The sequence below is a fragment of the Molossus molossus genome, unplaced genomic scaffold, assembly GCF_014108415.1.
Source record: "Molossus molossus isolate mMolMol1 unplaced genomic scaffold, mMolMol1.p scaffold_m16_p_1, whole genome shotgun sequence".
NCBI classification, from domain to species: Eukaryota; Metazoa; Chordata; class Mammalia; order Chiroptera; family Molossidae; genus Molossus; species Molossus molossus.
The window spans coordinates 229,868,988-229,889,335 of NW_023425344.1; the positions used below are offsets into that span (position 1 = coordinate 229,868,988).

The 20,348-nt window shown below is 55.6% G+C and overlaps 1 protein-coding gene across 1 annotated transcript; it reads right to left on the bottom strand.

The window, feature by feature from the left end:
- Positions 1–1,598: 1,598 nt before the first annotated feature.
- On the bottom strand, positions 1,599–18,062 carry ISM2 (isthmin 2). Its single transcript, XM_036277077.1, has 6 exons — positions 17,922–18,062; positions 7,850–8,092; positions 6,043–6,394; positions 4,410–4,550; positions 4,075–4,158; positions 1,599–2,116 (listed from the first exon to the last, which is right to left on the bottom strand). The coding sequence occupies exons 1-6, from the start codon at positions 18,060–18,062 to the stop codon at positions 1,599–1,601; spliced, it is 1,479 nt and encodes a 492-aa protein (XP_036132970.1).
- Positions 18,063–20,348: the final 2,286 nt, after the last annotated feature.

The following is a 20,348-nucleotide window of genomic DNA, read 5'->3' on the forward strand; positions in this document are numbered from 1 at the left end:
GGAGTAAATGCAATTTACCTCTTTGACCAAAAACTTAAGAGTGAACATACCTGCCCTGGCCGGTTTGGCTCAGTGGTTACAGCGTTGGCCTGCGCTCTAGAGAGACCCGGGTTCAGTTCCCGCTAAGGGCATGTACCTTGGTTGCAGTTTGTCCCTGGCCCTGGTTGGGTCGTGCGGGGTGGCAGCCACTCGATGTGTCCCTTTCATATCGATGTTTCTCTCTCTCTCTCTCTCTCCCCCTCCCTCCCTCCCTCCCACTCTATCTGAACAAAAAATGGAAAAATGTCCTCGAGTGAGGATAAAAAAAAAGAGCGAACTCCCAGGTAGCCCTTTGCACGTGTGCGTAAGGTCAAACCTCTGTGCCCAGGAGCTCCGCCTGCCCAGCTGGGTGAGGTGGTCACAAACGCAACCCATGGGAACTAGGAGCCGGGTCTGGGCTGCAAGCAACCCTGCTCTGCTCTGCTGGGCCGCACATTCTTCATCAAACAGAATTGGGAAATAAAGTGCTTTATTGCTGAGGATCCCAGAGAGCTTCGCGACAGCTGTCTAGGGGCAAGGAGTGAAATCCCCTACCTTGCAGAAGGCGTGGCAGTATGGTTTGGGGGTGAGGGGAGGTAGGAAGAGGCACGCGGTGTGCTGGGAGAGCAGACGGTGCATCTCCTCCATTCTGAGCTTCAGTGACATCACCATGCGAGCCCAGAATGGGCCATGATGGGGGTATTTACAGAACAGAAATTGCCCAAATGCTACAATCAGGGATCCCCCCCCCCGGGAGAACTGGTTTACCAGCACTCAAAGCACCTCCTGAGCTCATTCTCAGTCCCCCCCAAGCCTGGTTGCTGTGACAAGCTGCACCCCCAACTCTGGGCAGTGCCGTCTCCCAGCCCTGCACATTCCTACAACCTGGACAGAACAGAGGTGCGCTGGACAAAGAAAGGGACCTGACCTAGGTGATCCTTTCCCTGCCTGGAGCCTGCCTTGGCCCGGCTGCCTCGGCCTGTCTGTCCACTGATAGAGCCCTCAGCCCTAAACTGAAGTGATGTCCACCGAAAGGCAGCTCGGAGCTGTGGATAAAACCCTTTTGCTCAGTGGCTCCCAGCAGGCAGTGGGGCAAGAGAGCCATGTGCAGCCACTCAGAGGTAACGAAGGGCTGAGGGCTGCTCATCAGCTGACGAAGGGCCGCTGTGCGGTGTGAGATGCAAGGACTGGCCCCCAGGGCGGGGGTTGGAGTGATTCACTGCAGGTCCTGGGAATGAGGCGCATGGGCAGCCTGAGAGCCTGGCTCGCTCCTGTGTGCAGACCCAGCGCAGGGGAGCCCGGCTCCGAGGTGGGGAGGAAAAGGAGCGGCCAGGCTGGGACAGGGCCCCACAGACACAGATTTCCACTGCACCCCCAGGGACCTCACCCTGAGCCCTGTACACCCTTCAACATTCTTGCCAACCCCACCCAACACGTGGGTGCTGACCTGCCTGGGGTTCGCGGGCAGAGGGCATGGGCACCAGAGAGGCCTCCCAGGCTGAGTCCTTGCATTTACTCAGCCTGGGCAGGGGCAGGGTGAGGGGCCTGCCAGCAAGTTCTCCAGCACAGCAGCCCTCCCGTTAGTACTCCCTGGCCTCCTGCAGCTGGGCCAGGTACTCCTTCTCAGAAGGGTTGTCCGCGCAGGCTTGGCCATTGTTGGGGGGTCGCACAGAGTGGTAGCGGCTCCAGTCCCCCTTACACAAGATCCAGGGCAGCGTGTCCAACTTGAAGTGCAGCTCAGGTGAGAACTGTGTGCTGATGAGGTCAGGTGTGCCGGCGCCCTTGCCTCGGGTCAGCAGCCGGTGCCCTGAGTCGTAGCAGCAGTGCTGGGCAGCCAGCGTGCTGCTGTTCGGGGACAGCAGGGAGCGCAGGCAGAAGCGCGCCGTGGGCTGGTAGATGTCCAGGCGCTCCCTAGGGCCGCTGGCATCCCTCCACTGGAAGCTGCGGCCCTTCTGTTTGTCCTGCAAGCTCACGTCCTTGTGCGTAGCGTCCAGCGGGTATGTGCACGGGCAGCTGGGCAGGTCCTGCAGCATCTGGCTCAGATACTTGGCTAGAAAGTCGCTCTTGCAGTTCAGCCACTTCTCACAGTGGTCCACGTCTGCAGAGGGCAGGCAAGCGGGGCGGGAGGGCTCAGCCCGTGCTGCGGTGTGGTGGGGGCGATCAAGGGCCAGTGGAGAGGAGGCCAGAGCCCCAGCTGGTGCAAATATGTGGCCTGGTAAAGCCTTAGGGGCAGAAGCAGAAGGGCCTACACCAGAGCTGGGGGCCATCTGACCTGGCCTCCACTGCTGACAGACAGGGGCTCCCACACACACTCAGGCAATCTGAAGCAAGAGGCCATGGTTTAAAATAGATGCTGGCCGGGGGGCTGGAGGAGGGGCCTACATGCCCTCTGCTCCACTAAGGTGTTGCTCCTTTAAATGCTAGGTGGCCGGGCCGGTGTGGCTCAGTGGATTGAGCATCGTCCCATGGACTGAGAGGTCCTGGTTTGATTCCCGGTCAGGGCACATGCTCAGGTTGCAGGCTCGATCATTCCCCAGTGGGAGGCGTGCAGGAGGAGGCCGATCAATGTTTCTCTCTCACATCGATGTTTCTGTTTCTCTCTCTCCCTTCCTCTCTCTCTAAATAAAAAAATATTTAAATACTGGGTGGCAGGGAAGATCCTGGGAAGGAGCTGGGTGGTTAGGGCAGGGAGCGCCGTTTAAACCAATTGGTAAGAAAATGTTTCCATACAGGTTGGGGCAAAAGTAGGTTTCAGTTGTGAGTATTCAAAATACAGAATTAATTCTTGTACTATTATTTATTAATTATTGTATTATTTTCCATAGAACAACCGGAAACCTACTTTTGCCCTACCCTGTATTTTACCCACTGGCCCATTTTTGTTTTGTTTTTTTATCCTCATCCGAGGACATTTTTCCATTTTTTTGTTCAGATAGAGTGGGAGGGAGTTGCCACCCACACAACCCAACCAGGGCCGGGGACAAACAGCAACCAAGGTACATGCCCTTGGTGGGAACCGAACCCAGGTCTCTCTGGACCACAGTTCAATGCTCTAACCACTGAGAAAAACCGGCCAGGGCCCATTCTTGTTTTGTTTTTGTTTTTTAATTTTTTTTTTTCTCCTCACCCGAGGACATTTTCCCATTTTTTATTCAGATAGAGTGGGAGGGAGAGAGAGGAAGAGAGAGAGAGAAACATCGGTGTGAAAGGGACACACCGAGTGGCCGCCACCCACATGACCCAACCAGGGCCGGGGACAAACTGCAACCAAGGTACGTGCCCTTAGCGGGAACCGAACCCGGGTCTCTCTGGACCGCAGGTCAATGCTCTGACCGCTGAGCCAAACCGGCCTGGGTCCATTCTTGTTTTCAACTCTGCCTCTCTCAGGCCGTCTAACCTTGGGTGAGTCACTCTACCACTCTGGGCCCCCGGGACCCCCTCTGTCTATGCTGACCTTCCCCCATCTCTCTGCCTTGGGAAAGTGGCTTCTGACACCTGACACACCTGACACCTGACACAATGAGCTTGTGGTACTGAGCGGGGCCTCATCTGCAGGGGGCTGTTGACCGCCTCCTGGCGCCTCGCAAGGAGCAGGTGAGACTGAGCGACACTGACGCTGCGGACGCTGGTGAAAGCAGGGCCCGCTCCGAGCGGCTGGAAGGAGCTGTCCCAGAGTTCTGGACCCTGACCCATTTCCATGGCTCCCGCTTCCCAGACAAAGCCTGCCCAGGAGTCTCCGAGGGTGACCCAGGAGTAGACGCCGGAATACCCCCTTCCCATCCTGCTGCCAGGGAGACTCTGCCCTTGGGATGACCTCTAGCTCTGTGGCTCCCATCAGGACCTTCCCACAGGAATGTCAGGCTGGGAGGGGCCAATGGGCCTGTCTGGGGGGTTCAGAAATGCTAGGGACCCTTGATGTTGAGGCTAACTTTCCAACTGGAAGATGTGTTCTCTGTCTCAATTCATGGAAGTGAGGTTCCTGCCCGTGAAATGATGTTCCACCCTCCCAGGAGAGGTTCCCCCACACCCCAGGGGCAGGGCCTGCCCCGCACTGACCTGAGCCGAGCATGTCCGAGGCATTGTAGGCCAGGGGCTGCCACTCCTCACTGGGTAAGCCCAAGGGGTCCTCGTGCTCAGCACCTTTGGGAAGAGAGGAGGCTGGGCTGGAGGAGCCCCAAGGCATCTCTATGCCCCCGATGGGGAAGCCCAGCCCTCACTGGGCTCTCGGTGCCCATAGCATCTGGGACAGGCCTGGGACGAGGTGGGACCACCATGTTTGTGAGCTTCCTGCATCCCCTCTCCCATGTCCACCCCTGGTACAAGGCTCACGTGCCCAGGACCAAGCCCAGCGTGGAAGCCACGCCCTCTGCAGGAGCTGTGGTTAGTCTCACCAGGACAGGGGGGCAGGCTGCAGTCCCGGGACTGGGTGGCAGTGCAGGAGTAGCCGCAGGGTCGAGTCCTCTGCTGGCTGCCGCCGCCGCAGCTCACAGCGCAAGGAGACCAGGGACTCCACTCCTCTTGAAGCTCATTATCTGGGTCAGGGCAGGGAGCCAGCGGTGAGTGAGCACAGCCCACAGGGACACTGGAGAAAATGAGCAAGTGCAGGAGGTAGCCCTGCAGACAGCACAACCCCCGACTCACACTCCACACCAACACGGCCATGTCAAGGAAGACACCCGGGCTAGAGGCCACTGGCCACTGCAGGTCTGACCTTGAGCAAGTCCCTCTCCATCTCTGAGATATAGTTTTTATGTCGATCAAAACCCAGGATGACAATACTTTCCCGTCACTGGGGGTATTAAAGAATGTCCCTGCTGCCCATGTTAGGGAGCCGGTCCTGGACAGAGACCTGAAATACCCTCAACTGCACCCACGGCCCTCTGGCTGTGCAGGGCCTGGGACCCAAGGCTCCCTGTGGACCCCCCCCCAAAGTAATGACACAGCCGTACTCTCCTCACTTCCCAGTAGGCCCAAGAGTTTAAGGGTAATAAATGAAAGAAAAGCTGCAAGTCATGAAAATTCTGCCTGTTAGTTTATATTATTTTGGCGAAATCGGGAAAAGGCTGCTATAATGCCCATCGGCGCCTCCAGCCAGCGATGAAACGAGGCTCTGGGGGGACGGCTGCGAACACCCCGGCCCGGGCCTCCGGGGCTGCTGTGCACAAGGAGATCGGCTGTCACGGGGGCGGCAGGCGCAGGTGAGGTTTTCTAACCAGAAATGTCGTTTTCTAATAAAAATAGCCAATGCTGTGTTTACTACATGCTGGCCCTTTATTTATTTTTGTTAATCCTCACCTGAGGGTATTTTCCATTGACTTTTAGATAGAGTAGAAGGGAGGGAGGGAGAGAGAAAGAGAGGGAAACATCGATGTGAGAGAGACACATCAATGGGTTGCCTCCTGCACGACTCCAGCCAGGGCCGGGGATTGACCCTGCAACCCAGGTACGTGCCCTTGACCAGGAATCGAACCCTCAACTCTTCGGTCCATGGACTGACTCTAACCTCTGAGCCACACCGGCCAGGGCCATGCCGGCACTCTAAGTGTATTAACGGACGTCCTGCGCTCTACACCCAATCCTAGGGAGTAAGGGTGTGCCGCTCTCCATTTTATAGAGGAAGGAACTGAGGCACGGGGAGGGTAAGCAATTTGCCAATGTCACTCAGCTGGTAGTGGCGGAGTCAGGATTCAAACCCACAGAGTCTGGAAATGAGGTCAGTTGTGAGTAGTGGGATTTATAATATTTCCCAGTTTGTTGGAAACTGATAGAGATGAATATATGTAATATTAATAAATGCCTGTTTTGCTTAGGGGATCTCAGGGCTGTTGTGAGGGTCAAATGTTTGGGGCAAAAATCTTGGCCAAGCTCTGGGTGAGGTTACTATTTAGCTGACGATGGTGTTTGTACAGCCGAAGCTCCTGATGCCCCCGCTGCCCTGCCCAGGAAGCTCTCAGCCCTCTCTACCCACTGCCACTCTGCACCTCAGGGGGCAGCAGCCGGGGCTGCCAAGATAGGGGTGCTCACCATAGATTTCCTTGAAGGCCCAGTCCCTGGGGGCCAGCCAGTCCTGCTCCCAGGTGCCGAGGACTCCACTGAACTCCCTGTCGCCCTCTTCCTCATCACTGCCCTCCGGCTCCTGGCTCTTACTGTACTCGGAAAGGTAGTCCTCCTTCTCCTTCTCCTCCTCTCCTTTGGGGACTCTGCCCTTGAGACTGGATCCCGCCTCCTCATCCTCCAGGTAGCCCCAGAAGAGGGGCCAGGAGACGTCCTTGGCGGGCAGCCAGCTGGGGACACCCGGGGGCCAGAGATTGCTTGACTCGGCCAGCAGGTCCATCTCCACCTCAGCCTGGGGGTCCTTCACCACCTCGATGACCACCTGCAGGGAGACAGACTCCAGGCGGGTCAGTGAGGGAGGGCGCAGAGCTGGACACCAGGACGGGGAAGATGACAAGGGCGGGGGGAAGAGGCCCAACCTTCTTGGCCTCCCAGGGCACATGGGGCCACAGCTTAAGACCTGGCTACGCATCGGAAGCCCCTAGAGCAGCGGTTCTCAACCTGTGGGTAGCGACCCCTTTGGGGTCGAACGACCCTTTCATAGGGGTCATCTAAGACATAACAGTAGCAAAATTACAGTTATGAAGTAGCAACGAAAATGATGTTATGGTTGGGGGTCACCACCACATAAGGAACTGTTTTAAAGGGTCGTGGCTTTAGGAAGGTTGAGAACCCCTGCCCTAGAGGTTCCGGACTCCCCAGCTGGACCTCAGACATGGGTCTAACTGTCCTCAGGTGGGCCGGGCACAGTGGCTCTAACATGCGCCAGGGCAGAGACCCACTAGTGTAAGAGAAGCTGGCTTTGAGTTCTGGCCTCACCAGCCTGCAGGCGGCACGGCATCAGGGGCCACTGACCGCCCTGAGCCTGTCCTCTCTGTGAAGAGGACCCAGCCAGCGAGTCCTCGCCGCAGCCCCGGGGGCAAGGACGGGCTCGCTTTCACACGCTGCGGAGGGGAGATCAGTAATATGAAATCATGTCTGTAAAAGCACATTTCTAAAACATCATTTGGGGTTATTATAAATTAATCTGAGGTCACTGAACACAAATCTGGGGGGAAAAGCAGCGAACTATAAAGAAGCAAGTGAACGTGGCCCACATTGCATCACTGACGGATAACAGTTTGGTGATTAACTGTCCAGGTTTTACACAGACACATGCACACACATACAGACACACACATGTGCTTTTAAACAATGTCATAGTTATGGTCTACACTCTTCCCTTTTGGCGGAAGTGTTCTGGAACTGTAGATACAATACAGACATGCTGACTCCTGCCACTAGGGAATCGGACTGACAGTGGAGAGTGTCGCCTGGAATTGCACTGCCCCCCATGGCAGACCCCCGCCCACTGCTCTCAACCCCACAGTGCTCAACCCTTCCTCCAGGGGACTGCGGTGAGTCTGTGTGGGGTCAAATCTTCAGGTGTTCCCACAAGGTTCTTCGGAGATTTCCAGAACCCCCGGCAGCACGAGAAGCAGTCTCCACTCCTCTGGTCCTCAGGACAGCCCTGCCAGGTTGGTGCTGTCTGTCCCTTGCTATGGACCAGGAGCTGCATGAACTGCTCACCGTCTGCAGCTTAAAAGCGGAGAAGCACGTCCCCACCCCCCACCCCACAACTCCACAGGGACCACACGGCAGTCGACTTTTCCAATCCCACCCAGGACCTGCTCCCTCCAAGGAATACAGGACAGGATGCCTGACCTCGGAGCTGAGCCGCTGAGCCCAGCTCCTCTCCAGGTGTCCCCTGGGCCCGTGGCCATTCTGTAGCTCTCACCTGGATATTAGGGTTCGGGGTACTCAAGTCTGTGTTGGCCAATCCTGGCAGCTTCTGCAGCTCCAGCAACAAGGGAGTGTCCTCCTGCATCCCAGGAGGGGCTGCCTCTTCCGGGGTCGGAGCTGCTGGCTCAGTGAGAGCCCAGAGCCTGTGTCGGTGTGGCCCTGCCTGGAGACGGGTTCCTGGGAGCAGGGGGGTTTCCTCCTCCTCCCTAGGAGAGCTGGGATCTGGGGAGGCCGAGACCTAAGGGAGAGAAAGGGAGGGAGTGGTGACTGAGGTCAGGGCTCACCCCACGTTGACCCAAAAATGATTGGTGGGGGGCATTCAGGAGCCCCGGGTCTGACCAGACCACAAGCTGGCCTGTGACTAATATCCAAACACAAGTGCCTTAAGGCGTCAGAGGGGAAGTGAGGCTGTTTCCACAGAGCACTGAGACAGACACGGCCAACATGAGGCGTGAAGAAACAGAGTCCAACCCCCTCACTTTACAGAGGAAGCAACTGAGGCCCAGAGAGGGAAGCCAGTTGTTTGAGGCAGTGGTTCCAAAGCGCAGGCCGCAGGCCACCTGCCTCGGAATCCCACAGGCTGTTGTCAGAGAAGGCAGCCCGGGGAGTACAGCAGGCCTGGGCCCACCTCGGCGCTCCCCCACCTGGCCCTCCCAGCTGTCCCCGTGAAGGTGCGTCCCCTAGCCTCTACCTCTCTGCCTGCTACCCGGAGCCCGGCTCCTTGTCCTGGTCCAGCTTGCTTGTATGGCTGGCTGGCTGTGGCTACCTCCCTCCACCGACCAGTGCCCATGGGGTCCACACCGGGACCATCCCTGCTTGAGCACAGATGGTAACTGAAAGGCAGATCCCGCATGTCGCTGACTCCCGCTCCAGGGTTCACCTGCTCAGACAGTGGGGCACTGGAGACTCAGCATCCATCCACCTCCTCCCCGCTGCAGCCATTGCCAGGCCTTCATGCCAGAGCAGACAGCTCCATTGAGAGGTACCGCTGTGAGGCCCTGGCCGGTTTGGCTCAGTGGTTGGAGCGTCGGCCTGCGGACCCGAGTCCCGGGTTCGGTTCCTGCTAGGGGCACGTGCCAAAAAAAAAATATGTATATATAGAGAGGTACTGCTATGAGCCTCAGGGGCCATGAGCCTATGAACCCGCCCCACCCAGGCCACAGCCTCGAGCCTGCCTCCCATCTCTTACCTGGGGCAGCGTGGTACAGCTGAATAAACAGGGTTCTGGAGGGGCAGATCAGCTTGGGTTTAAATCCCAGCTCTGCCTCTCACTAGCTCATTCAACTTGATCTGTAAAATTAGGATGATAGCCCTGGCCGGCTTGGCTCAGCGGTTAGAGCGTTGGCCTGTGGTCCAGAGAGACCCGGGTTCGGTTCCCGCTAAGGACATGTACTTCGGTTGCAGTTTGTCCCCGGCCCTGGTTGCGTCGTGTGAATGGCGGCCACTTGATGTGTCCCTTTCACATCGATGTTTCTCTCTCTCTCTTCCTCTCTCTCCCTCCCACTCTATCGAATAAAAAATGGAAAAATGTCCATGGGTGAGGATAAAAAAAAAAAAATTAGGATGATAATTCCTACCTGGAGTCTCTTGGAGTCAGAATTTTACCTATCAAACACTTCCATAGCATCTACTGTGTGCCAAGCATCATTCCAAACACTCGATCATTCATTTCACCCTTCCAACAACCCTCAGGGGTGGGTGCTCCTGTCATCCCCATGTTGACATTGGAAACTAGAGCACAGAGAGGGCAAGTAACTTGCCTGAGTTCACACAGACATTTAGTGGTAGAGTCAGAGTTTGAACCATTAAGCTCTAACACTACTGAGAGTCCCCTTCACAAGTCTGAGGCTTAATCAGTCTAGTCTCTCCCTCTCACTGACTCTTTTCTTGGGTTGAAAAAGTCTCTCATTTGACTTCCCTCCTGGGGTGGCAGATGCCTCGCGCCAAGGCTACTGCCGCGATCACTTGGTCCAGGGCCGTCGGGGCCCCACCTCCGCCTGCCCCGAGTCTCGCTGAGTCAGGGTGCTCTGGTCTAGACAGCCAGGGTGGATGAGCAGAGGATGGACAGATGAGTAATGGAACCATCAATCTCCTCGCTGACCAATCTTGAAGGCCTGAGAAATCCCCACAGCGGCCTTGGCAGCTCCGCCCACAACTGCACTGAAGCCCTAACAGTCCCTCTTGCTCAGCGGCTCCTGCCTGCAGCCTCTGGGCACTGTGGCAGCAGGAGCTCAGCGTCATGCAGCCCTCTGGCTGATCGGGATCCCCTTGCCTCCTGGGCAGATGGTGAAGCAGTGGTTCTCCTCCGGGGACATCTGGCAATGTCTGGAGACATCTGTGGTTGTCACAACTGAAGAGGGGTGCTACTGGCAACTAGGGGGTAGAGGCCAAAGATCCTCCAATGCATTGGATCCTACACCAGCCCCGAATGTCAGTAGCGATGTAGCTGAGTAGCCCTGCTCCAGAGTCAGGCTGCCAGGGTCTGAATCCCGGTGGTGGCTGGCATCTGACCTGTGGGTCCTGGCAGGGGACATAACCTCTGTGAGTGCCCTTATCTATAAAATGGGAACAGTGATGAGAAAGCTGGAGTCCTGCAGGTGGATTCCAGCTCTCCCTGGTGCCCAGTGGACCACAGAATGCCCTAGCCACACATGCCGCCCCTCTTGGGGAGCCTCCAGCTCTGTGCACCGGCCCCCGGGGGCTCTGGGGAGTGGACTGGGAGGGGTGGGGGGACGACATCCAGTCTTAGTTTACGTTCCTTCAGAAGCCAACCCAGACACAAGGATCAAGGGCAAGTGGCTCCTTTGGAAGGTGATCTGGTCCCAGGAGACACCAAGGCGGGTGGGGGTGGGTGGAGGAGAGAGCAAGTCAGGGAAGGGAGGCAGCTACTAAAGAATGCTCAGGCCAGTGGCCACAGTGGGAGCTGGAGCTCAATCCTACTGGTCACCTCAGTTATCACCCAGAGGAGGGGGAGCTGGGCTACCTACCTACCAACTCTGCCAGTCCGTTAGGACTGCTGGGTCGGGGAGAGGGTTTGCTCTCCTGGAAGGTACATGGGCTTACTCAGAGCATCCCTAGTGCCAGTGAACACTCTCAGGGCACCTGGGCAGAGCCCCAGAGCCACGACCGATGACCATTGTCTAAGCGTATCTTCCATACCAGGCCAGGCCCTTTCTGTGCCTTCTGTCGCCCTCCCCGACTAGAGTGCAGGCTCCGTGCAGGCAGGGATTTCTGTCCGCTTTGTTCACGCTGGGTCCTCTGCCAGCACAATGCCTGGCACATTATAGGAGCTCAATAAATCACAGCTGAGTGGTTAAAGGAGTGCCAGCATCCTGAGGGATGAGGGTGACGATGGTAACAATGAGGCGACGGGGGCCCAGAGAGCGGAGGGATTTATATAAGGTCTCCAAGGTCACAACATCTATGTGGCTCAGCTGCTTGGGCATCATCCGGTGCACTGAGAGGTCATGGGTTCAATTCCTGGTCAGGGCACATGCCCAGGTTGTGGGCTCGATCCCCAGCGGGGGGCATGCAGGAGGCAGCCGATTGATGTTTGTCTCTCATCAATGTTTCTCTCTCTCTCTCTTTCCCTCTCCTTCCAAAATCAATAAAAACATACATATAGCCCTGGCCAGTTTTGCTCAGTGGTTAGAGCATCAGCCTGCGGTCCAGAGCGACCTGGGTTCGGTTCCCGCTAGGGGCATGTACTTTGGTTGCAGTTTGTCCCCGGCCCTGGTTGGTCGTGTGGGTGGCAGCCACTCGATGTGTCCCTTTCGCGTCGATGTCTCTCTCTCTCTCTCTTCCTCTCTGTCCCTCCCACTCTATCTGAACAAAAAAATGGAAAAAAAGTCCTCGGGTGAAGATAAAAAATATATATATATAAAAGGAAGGAAGGAAGGAAGGAAGGAAGGAAGGAAGGCCGGCCTGCCTGCCTTGGCTGGTTTGGCTTAGCCGTTAGCGCATCAGCCAGCAGACCAAAGAGTTATAGATTCGATATTCTGGTCGAGGGCATGTACCTCGGGTGCAGTTCGATGCCCGGCCCTGTTCGGGGTCACACGGGAGGTGACTAGTCAGTATGTCTCTCTCACGTCAATGTTTCTTTCTTTTCTCTCTCTCCCTCCCTCCCTCACTCTCGCTCTATCTGAAAATCAATGGAGAAACATCCTCGTGTGAGGATTTAAAATAAAAAAAGGAGAAAGAAAAAAAGGTCCACTATCAGAGCTCGGGTTCACACTCAGCTCTGCCTGATCTGAACTACATGCATCGGCGCACACACGTGTGCAAGGATGGACACTCGTGCCGATACCCGTCATGTGCTACCACCTCTGCATGTACAGAGCACACCCACTACCATCCTCTTGTCTGGCAGCTGAACTTGGGTAACCAGCTGTGTGACCTTGGGCAGCTTACTTACCCTGCCTGGGTTTCTCCTGTGTAAATCGGGAACGGAAGTACCTGTCTCGTAGGGTGTTGAGTTACAGCGATGGCTTGTATGTGGCAAGCCACAGTGAATGTGACTTAGAGGTGATGACAGATGGTTCTCAGAGGGGAGACAGGGGAAGGCACCCCTCTCAACAGGCGCTGTGCTGGTTCTTTGCATCTTACTTGGTCTGAAAACCCCTCACTGGCCATCGCTGATGCAGTATCTCTGGGCAGGTATATCCGATGACGTTCTGAATGAACTCTGAGGCTCTGGCCTGCCTGTGTAAGAAACCTGTCACACACATTTTTGCTTCCTCCCCGCTTATTTTTGTTTTTATCCTCACCCGAGGACACTCTTTGCATTCATCTTCAGATAGAGCAGGCGAGAGAGAGGGAGGAAGAGAGAGAAAGAAACATCGATGCGAGAGAGACATATCGACTGGCTGCCACCCACATGACCCCAACTGGGGCCCAGGACAAACTGCAACCGAGGTACGTGCCCCTAGCAGTCACCAAACCCGGGTCTCTCTGGTCCGTGGGCCGACGTTCCAACCACTGAGTAAAACTGGCCAGGGCCCCCCTTACTTTTAAAAAAATATTTGCTGCCATATTTTGTTATTGTTGTTAATCCTCACCCGAGAATATTTTCCCATTGATTTTTAGAGAGAGTGGAAGGGAGGGGGGAGGAGGAAAGAGAGAGAGAAACATTGATGTGAGAGAGACACATCAATTGGTTGCCTCCCACACGACTCCCACAGGGACCAGGGATCAAACCTGTAACCCAGGTATGTGTCCCTAACCGGGGTGTGTGGGCCGACACTCTAACCACTGAACAACAGTGGCCAGGGCCGCTACCATATTTTTATTACTGCTGTATGTTCCCCCTTTTTTTGTAAAAAGCAAAAATCCTTTTGGGCTGTTCTTTTTGGTGAGCAGGACCAGGTACCAGTGTGAGTCTTCGGTAAAAGGAAGTGGCGTGATGTGAACAGCTGGGCGTGCCTGTCCGGAGCCAGCTCTCCACCACCTTCTCTGTCTCTCTGTGTCTGTCTCTGTCACACGCAGGCCTACACGTACCTCCCAGGCTTGGCCAGCAGCCCTGACCCATGTGTTTCCAGTTAACACAAGAGCCCTCTTACCCACAAACCCTTCCTCACTGCCCAGGCCGGCTAACCTGTTTCAGCCCCTCACGGTTCCCCACTCTCCCTTCTCCTGTCTGCCTCGGGCCAGGAACTTGTTCCAGATAATGAAATCCAGTTGCCAGGTGCAGGCCAGCACCTCCCCTCCCCGCAGCCCCAGCTGCTGAGGTCCGGGCCCATCCCCAGAGCCAGGCTGTACACAGTCTCTGTGGTCTTCCAGGTGGTGCTGGAGACCCAGCATTCAACAGCAGGCCAGGCCAGAGGACCACGGGCAGAGGGAGGGGGCTGGACTTCACCCTCCTCGCTGCTGTGTACCAGCCTTACCCAGCCCACCTGGCAGCCAGTGCAGACCTCAAAGCTCCTCCTTGTAATAAGAGTACTCCTGACAGAGACACCCTCCAAGCACCAGGGCTAGCTCATGCTGTGTGACCTGTGTACCTGCCCAGGGCCCTGCGCCTAGTTTAATGCTCTGCTGTTGCCATCTTGAAATGCTGGGAGGTCCCAAATTCTCATTCTGCACCGGGCCCCACAAACTACACAGCGGGTCGTGCTGAGCACCCATGTGTACCGGCTCCAGTCCCGCTCTGGGCAGGCACTAGCCTCACCCCATTCCCACTTCAGAGATGAGGCAGTCAAGGATCGGAGAAGTGAAGTAGCTTGCTTGGGGGTCACAAAGGCAGCCTGCAGAACAGGATTGGAGGCAGGTGGTCTGGCTGGACTCTGTGTTCTTAACTCTTGTGCTTTGCCAACTCCAGACAGGGCTGCACCTTCTGGTTCACTGCCTGCCACTCTAGGGCGCTGAGTGTATTGAATGAACAAAACACTAGAATAGGCTGTTCTGCTGTTCACATCCATCCTCCCTTTGATCCTCATAACATCCAGTGAGGGGCCAAGGGGAGGAACGAGGTTGGGAGACTGAGATCCAGTGAGGCTGAGGACTTGCCTGGGACCACGAGCAGACAAGGTCCAGGCACTTGCTCCTTCCTGTCCTTCCCGCTCTCCCTCAACCAGCTTTCCAGTGGTTCTGAACTCGAAGAGCAAGAAGAATGGTCTGAGGGAGAACGATGGTCACAGTCAAGGTCTGCAGAGGTGCCCAGCTGCAGGCGAGGCGAAGAGGCCAGGCACAGGCTCGGCATCACGCGGACCTGGGTTGCAGTTCCCCTTCTGACACTCACTGGTTGGGACAGTCCTTGCAGCTTGGAAGAGCTGTCCTCTCAGCTCTTTTGCTTTTATTCTAATCTCCACCACACTCTATCATACACTGACAGCATGGCCCCAGGTCCCCAACACCCTTCCCCCCGACCCCAAGGTTTTCCCCTGCCAACCTAGGAGGTGGTAGGTGCCAGGAATAGGCTCTAGAATTAAGCAAAACTGGGTGCGAATCCTGGTTCACCACTTACTAGCTGTGTAACTGTGGGTCGGCTACTGGATCCCATCAGTTTCCTCGTCCCTAAAATGAGGGTAACAAGACAATAAACACAAAACGCTAGGCTGTTTGGGCAGTGCTCTGATCTTAACTAGGACAGAAGACACTCAACACGCAGAGCTGGGTCATTCTTTGCCTGTCCGGCACCCTTGCCACGATGGTGCCACCCACGTGTGTGCACTGTGCTTTCACACTCAGCACGGCCTCCGACAGAATGGGTGCTCTCATTTCCATCTGACTGTGGGAGTAAGCTGCGGCTCCGAAACAGGCCTGCCCAGAGAGGGGATGGCATGTTCTGTTCATGACGCTAATGGTTTCAAGAGTTTTCAAGGGTTTGGATGAGCGGGCTGAGGCATGACATGCAAAGACAGACCATGAGGTCCCTAGTGTCGCTCTTAAAAACACAGACCTGGCTTCCAGTCCCAGCTAGGTTTAACATCTATGCACCTTGATGTTCTCATCTGGAAAATGGGAATAATGCCCAAGTCAGAATGGTGTAACAATTAAATAACATGACGTGAAGTCTTTGTACTGACTCTGCAAGGCCCAGAAAATGCTCACTCCCCCTCAGTCATCCTACACCTTTAGATCTGGTGGGTTTACGTTCTTCAGTTTCTTCATAAGGGTCTTTGGGTTGGCCAGTTATTTTTCTTATTATTTTTTTTTAATTTTTTTTTATCCTCACCCGAGGACATTTTTCCATTTTTTACTCAGATAGAGCGGGAAGGAGAGAGAGGAAGAGAGAGAAACATCGATGTGAAAGGGACACATCGAGTGGCTGCCACCCACACGACCCAACCAGGGCCGGGGACAAACTGCAGCCAAGGTACATGCCCTTAGCGGGAACCGAACCCGGGTCTCTGTGGGCCGCAGGCTGACGCTCTAACCGCTGAGCCAAACCGGCCAGGGCATATTTTTGACATATAACCCAAGGCCCTTAGAAAAGCAGTCTGGCCCTGGCTGGTTTGGCTCAGCGGTTAGAGCGTCGGCCTGCGGTCCTGAGAGACCCGGGTTCGGTTCCCGCTAAGGGCATGTACCTCGGTTGCAGTTTGTCCCCGGCCCTGGTCAGTTGTGCGGGTGGCAGCCACTCGATGTGTTCCTTTCACATCGATGTTTCTCTCTCTCTCTGTTCCTCTCTCTCCCTCCCACTCTACCTGAACAAAAAACGGAAAAATGTCCTCGGGTGAGGATAAAAAAAAAAAAAAAATGAGAAAAGCAGTCTGCATTCTCTCAACAATTCCTTAAGTAACACCTTTGATGTGTAGCCACTTTAACACACATCACACAGACTTGTGGAACAATGTTTGAGCTGGACAGGACCATGGAGATGATTTAGCCCCAAATTTTAAATGTCAGGAAATCATCCAAGGTGAGTCACACACAAGTTAATGACCCCCTGGGACCAGGCCCTGGGCTCCAAGCTGTTTATTCTCCATGGCACTAATTTGGTTTAACATGTCGTTGAGGGCTCTGCCAGGCCCTACTGGGGCTGGGGATATGACGTTGGCTCTGAAATAATTCATCCTCTAGGCTGATCTTGGAGGAAGATTTGGCAAACCTACCGATAATAATTACAATACAAAGTGGTAAGTACTGAAACAGAACGTATTTATGCCAAATGAGGAGAAAAACTGCAAATTTAATTAAAATTTTATGACCACTGTCATCTGCAATTAGGAGGAGGGACTGGCCAGAGGCTGTTCTGCTGCTGTGGACTGTCTGCAGTGGTTCTCCGCAGATGGGGTGTCCCTCAGGGAGCACTAAGCAGTCTGGCTCTGCTGGGGAGGGATTGCTACAGGCGCCCCCTCTGGTCGGTAGAGGCCAGGGGTGCTGCTAAACATCTACAGTGCACAACAAAGAATTATATGACCCACAATGACAGTAGTGTGGAGGCTGAGAAACCCTAGTTTACGGGATGTACTCTCAACAGGGGCAAACATTGGATCTCCAGGTCCAAAAAAATCCTTAGATGTTACAATGGTTTGTAACACTCCAAAGGGCCACAGTACATAAACAGTATATCTGTGTTATTAAAATTTCACAGTGGGGGGTAGGGGACACTTGAAAAAATGTCTAAAAGGCTCCTTAGGGGGGCAGTAATGAAATAAAGGTGGGCAGACCCCCTGAAGTGCAGCCTGAGGCCCTTCCCTCCCATTGCCCCTGGAGGGCCTCAGCAGCCTGGGCACTAACCGTGCGTCCCAAGCTGGGCTCTCACTCACTCACCAAACTCCTGCACCCTCAACACCTGTCTGGCCCCCTCAGTGTCCTCATCCAGAGAATGGGAAGAACTGCTCTGACCTCCGCCAAGAACGCTCAGTGCAGGGGAGGGGCCAGGACCCCCTGCCACACAGGCCGGCTCCTGCATACCTTGGAACAAGTCCAGCAGGTTTTGTCCCCATGAGGATGAATGTCCACTCCGGTCCAGGGAGGAACAGCTGGACTGTTGACCTCTGGTGACAGCAGACACAGGTTTGGACAGACTGTGGTTTTTCTCCATGACTAACACCAGTCTTTAATGTCTCACTCCTGTCCTAACCCACCCTCAAGGCCCACTCACCGGCCGTCCAGAACGTGCTCCCCGACCTCTCCTGCTTTTCCAAGTTCATAATAATATAAATGTTCCTGGCGGACCACTCACACCTGACAAGTCGGAGGAGCCCACTTACCACCTCACTTGTCTCGATGCATGCCCAAAGGGAATCAGACCCTTTGTAGATGTGATTTAAGAGGCTGCACCTTGACGGTTTGACCCTCGGCAACTGCTCTCGCACCCTGGCACCCCCGGAGCGCGCACCTGGACAGCGCGGCTGCAGGAGACCCGCGCTCGGGGCGAGGCGACCAGAGGAAGCCGGGCGGTTCCCGGGTGTCTGCGCCCGTCGCTCGGCACAGAAGTGAAGCTTCTCCCCAGGCTGGCGCGCTCCACAGCGCGGGGGCGAGGGGTCCTCCCCGCGCACCTGGCCCCCGCCGGCCCAGCCCGCGCCCCGGTGGCCGCAGCTCGCGTCCCGGCCCCGCGCCCCGCGCGGCCACAGCGGGCGGCCCGGGATGGAGACCGAGCGCGCGCAGCCCCGCGCCCCGACGCTCACCTCCGCCCGCCTCGCGCGGCTCCGGTGCGGGGACCAGGGACCCCGCGGCTTCTTCAGGGGGATCCCCCGCCCCTCCACCAACAGCACCGCCAGCAGCAGCGCGGCGAAGAGGAGTCTCGCTCTCCCGGGCAGCCGAGGCATCGTCTCCCTCCGAAGCCGCTCCGCCGGGCGCCACCGCGCCTCCCGACCCTCTCCGACGAGTTTGTGTAGGCTCCGGGCCTCGCCTCCTCCAGGGGCGGGGAGCCCGGGGGCGACGGCTCGGGCCTGGCCGCGGGGGCGCGCGGGGCGGGGGCGCGCGGCGCGCCGCCCTCTCCGGCCTGAGCGGGCAGGAGCGCGCGCACTGCTCTCGGGGTCAGCGCCCCGGGTGCCCCTCGTCTGCGGAGGGCTCGCTCCTCAGCGCTTCCTTTTATCTGGACCCCTCCCTGCCCTCTGTCCCCCCGCTGTCGCCGTCGCAGCCCCAAGCACATTTTTGTAGTGGGGAACTTGCAGCCCGCCGGCAGGCGCTCTGCAGCCCTGGGCGACGACTCCTGTGGGGTCGCCCTCCCCGCGGGCACTCCGACGGCGGCGACGCGCGAGCGGGAGCGCAGCCAGGGCCCAGCGGGTGAGGGGTGCGCGGCAGCCCAGCGCCGGACCCCTCAGATCTTGGGTAAATGTTTGTTTATGACTCCGTGTAGGTTTGCTTGGGGAGGAAGGCCTGGAAATGCCCCCCGGGCTCTTCCAGCTCTCCTGTTGGGCGTGGAGACCCGAGAAACACCTGCCACTCTGCACCCAGTTTTCTCACGGTGTTCTCACAACTCTTCCGAAACCAGGAGTGCGTTGAGACTCAGATAGGAGGATTGAAGGGAAACAAAGTTCTGCCACCCGGGAGCTGCCTTTTGGGATGTTGATTTTAAGCTGTTTATTAAGAAACGAGATTCAGAAAGAAACTTTGACTCTCCCCCTTTCCTGCCCAACAGATTCAGACAGAAAACCCTGTTTGGGGAAGGAGAGTTTAGGATGCTGCCTTAGCCTAATTTGATGTAAGAATGGTAAATAGAGGGCTCCGGGCAGGGGCTTGTTGGCTAGACACTGTGTTCCACTCTTCCTCAAGGACCTGTGAATCTCCTATTCCCATCCCGCCTTTTCTCCGTTGTCCAAAGATCTTCTATGTCCAATGTTGCTTCACTGTCTTTGGATTTCATGCTTATGTGAATTCCCCACGCGCATGTATTAAAAATTTTCCCTCCTATTAATCTGTTAATTTGATTATTAGCCCAGCTAGAAGAACTTAGAAGGTAGGAGGAAAGCAGTAATATGTTTTTAGCCCCCACAGGTTAAAGTCCCAGAAAGACAGCCACTAACCTATTTGAGGGAGCGGTCAGACGATCCTGCCCTGCTGCTGGGGGTCACCTACTTTTACTCTGGACGTGACAGTGGGACCACCACTCTCCCCAGTGCAGGGATCCTCACATTTAGGGCAGGAAATAAAACCTCAGTTTTATGATAAAGATCAGGAACTCGAAGGGGCAGTGACCAGTTTGGTGGCTTGGATCGGGGCTCTTAGGGAATGTGAGCTCAGTGACACAGGGCATGCTAGGGGGTGGGGTTTGGGCAGGTTAGTAAGGAGCAGCCAGAAGCATTAGGGGCACAGGAGGGAACACAGGCCTGCCTTGGGTTCACGGCAGGGGTGAAACTTGGGATCTGGGTGTAGCCACAGTGAAACTCTTAGGAGACTGGGCACATTTCTGAGAAAACACTTCTATGGCCAACAACACAGCCCAGGACTCTGCAGTGTTTTGAATAGTGCATCACAGGGATTACAGCCTGGGTCTGGAGACAGCCACAGGTTTGAATCTGGCTTCTGCCATTTACTAAGAAGTTGTTGTTATTGAACAAGTTCTTTGACCTCTCTGTGCTTTTGTCATCTGTAAAAGTGTGCATGTGGGTGGGTGGAGGGTACCTACTTCACAGGTGTGAGAAGTAACTGAGAATCTATGTTAAGAATTTATATTAGGCCCTGGCCGGTTTGGCTCAGCGGTTAGAGCGTTGGCCTGTGGTCTGGAGAGACCTGGGTTTGGTTCCCGCTAAAGGCACATACCTCGTTTGCAGTTTGTCCCTGGCCCTGGTTGGGTTGTGCAGGTGGCAGCCACTCGATGTGTCCCTTTCACGTCCATGTTTTTCTCTCTCTCTCCCTCCCACTCTAACTGAACAAAATATCGAAAAATGTCCTCGGGTGAGGATTAAAAAAAAAATTTATATTAGAATGTTATATAAAGTTGCCATTTTTTTTTGTTAAAAAGGTCAAATACTGGCAATTTCATATGCTTCACCCTAATCAGATGCCTGTGACATGGTAAACGCTAATGTTAGCCAAAAGAAACCTAGCATTTGAGCACCTGCTACATTGTATTGCTTTTACTAGACTAAATGGGAGGCCACCTTGTTGTT

Excerpts from the sequence above, each read along its gene's own strand:
- ISM2 (XM_036277077.1), bottom strand. The coding sequence starts at position 18,062 with ATGCCTCGGCTGCCCGGGAGAGCGAGACTCCTCTTCGCCGCGCTGCTG. Across the intron at positions 6,395-7,849 it reads CCCCGAACCCTAATATCCAG|GTGGTCATCGAGGTGGTGAA; the intron begins GTGAGAGCTACA and ends GTCTCCCTGCAG. Across the intron at positions 2,117-4,074 it reads CTCGGACATGCTCGGCTCAG|ACGTGGACCACTGTGAGAAG; the intron begins GTCAGTGCGGGG and ends TGCCCTCTGCAG.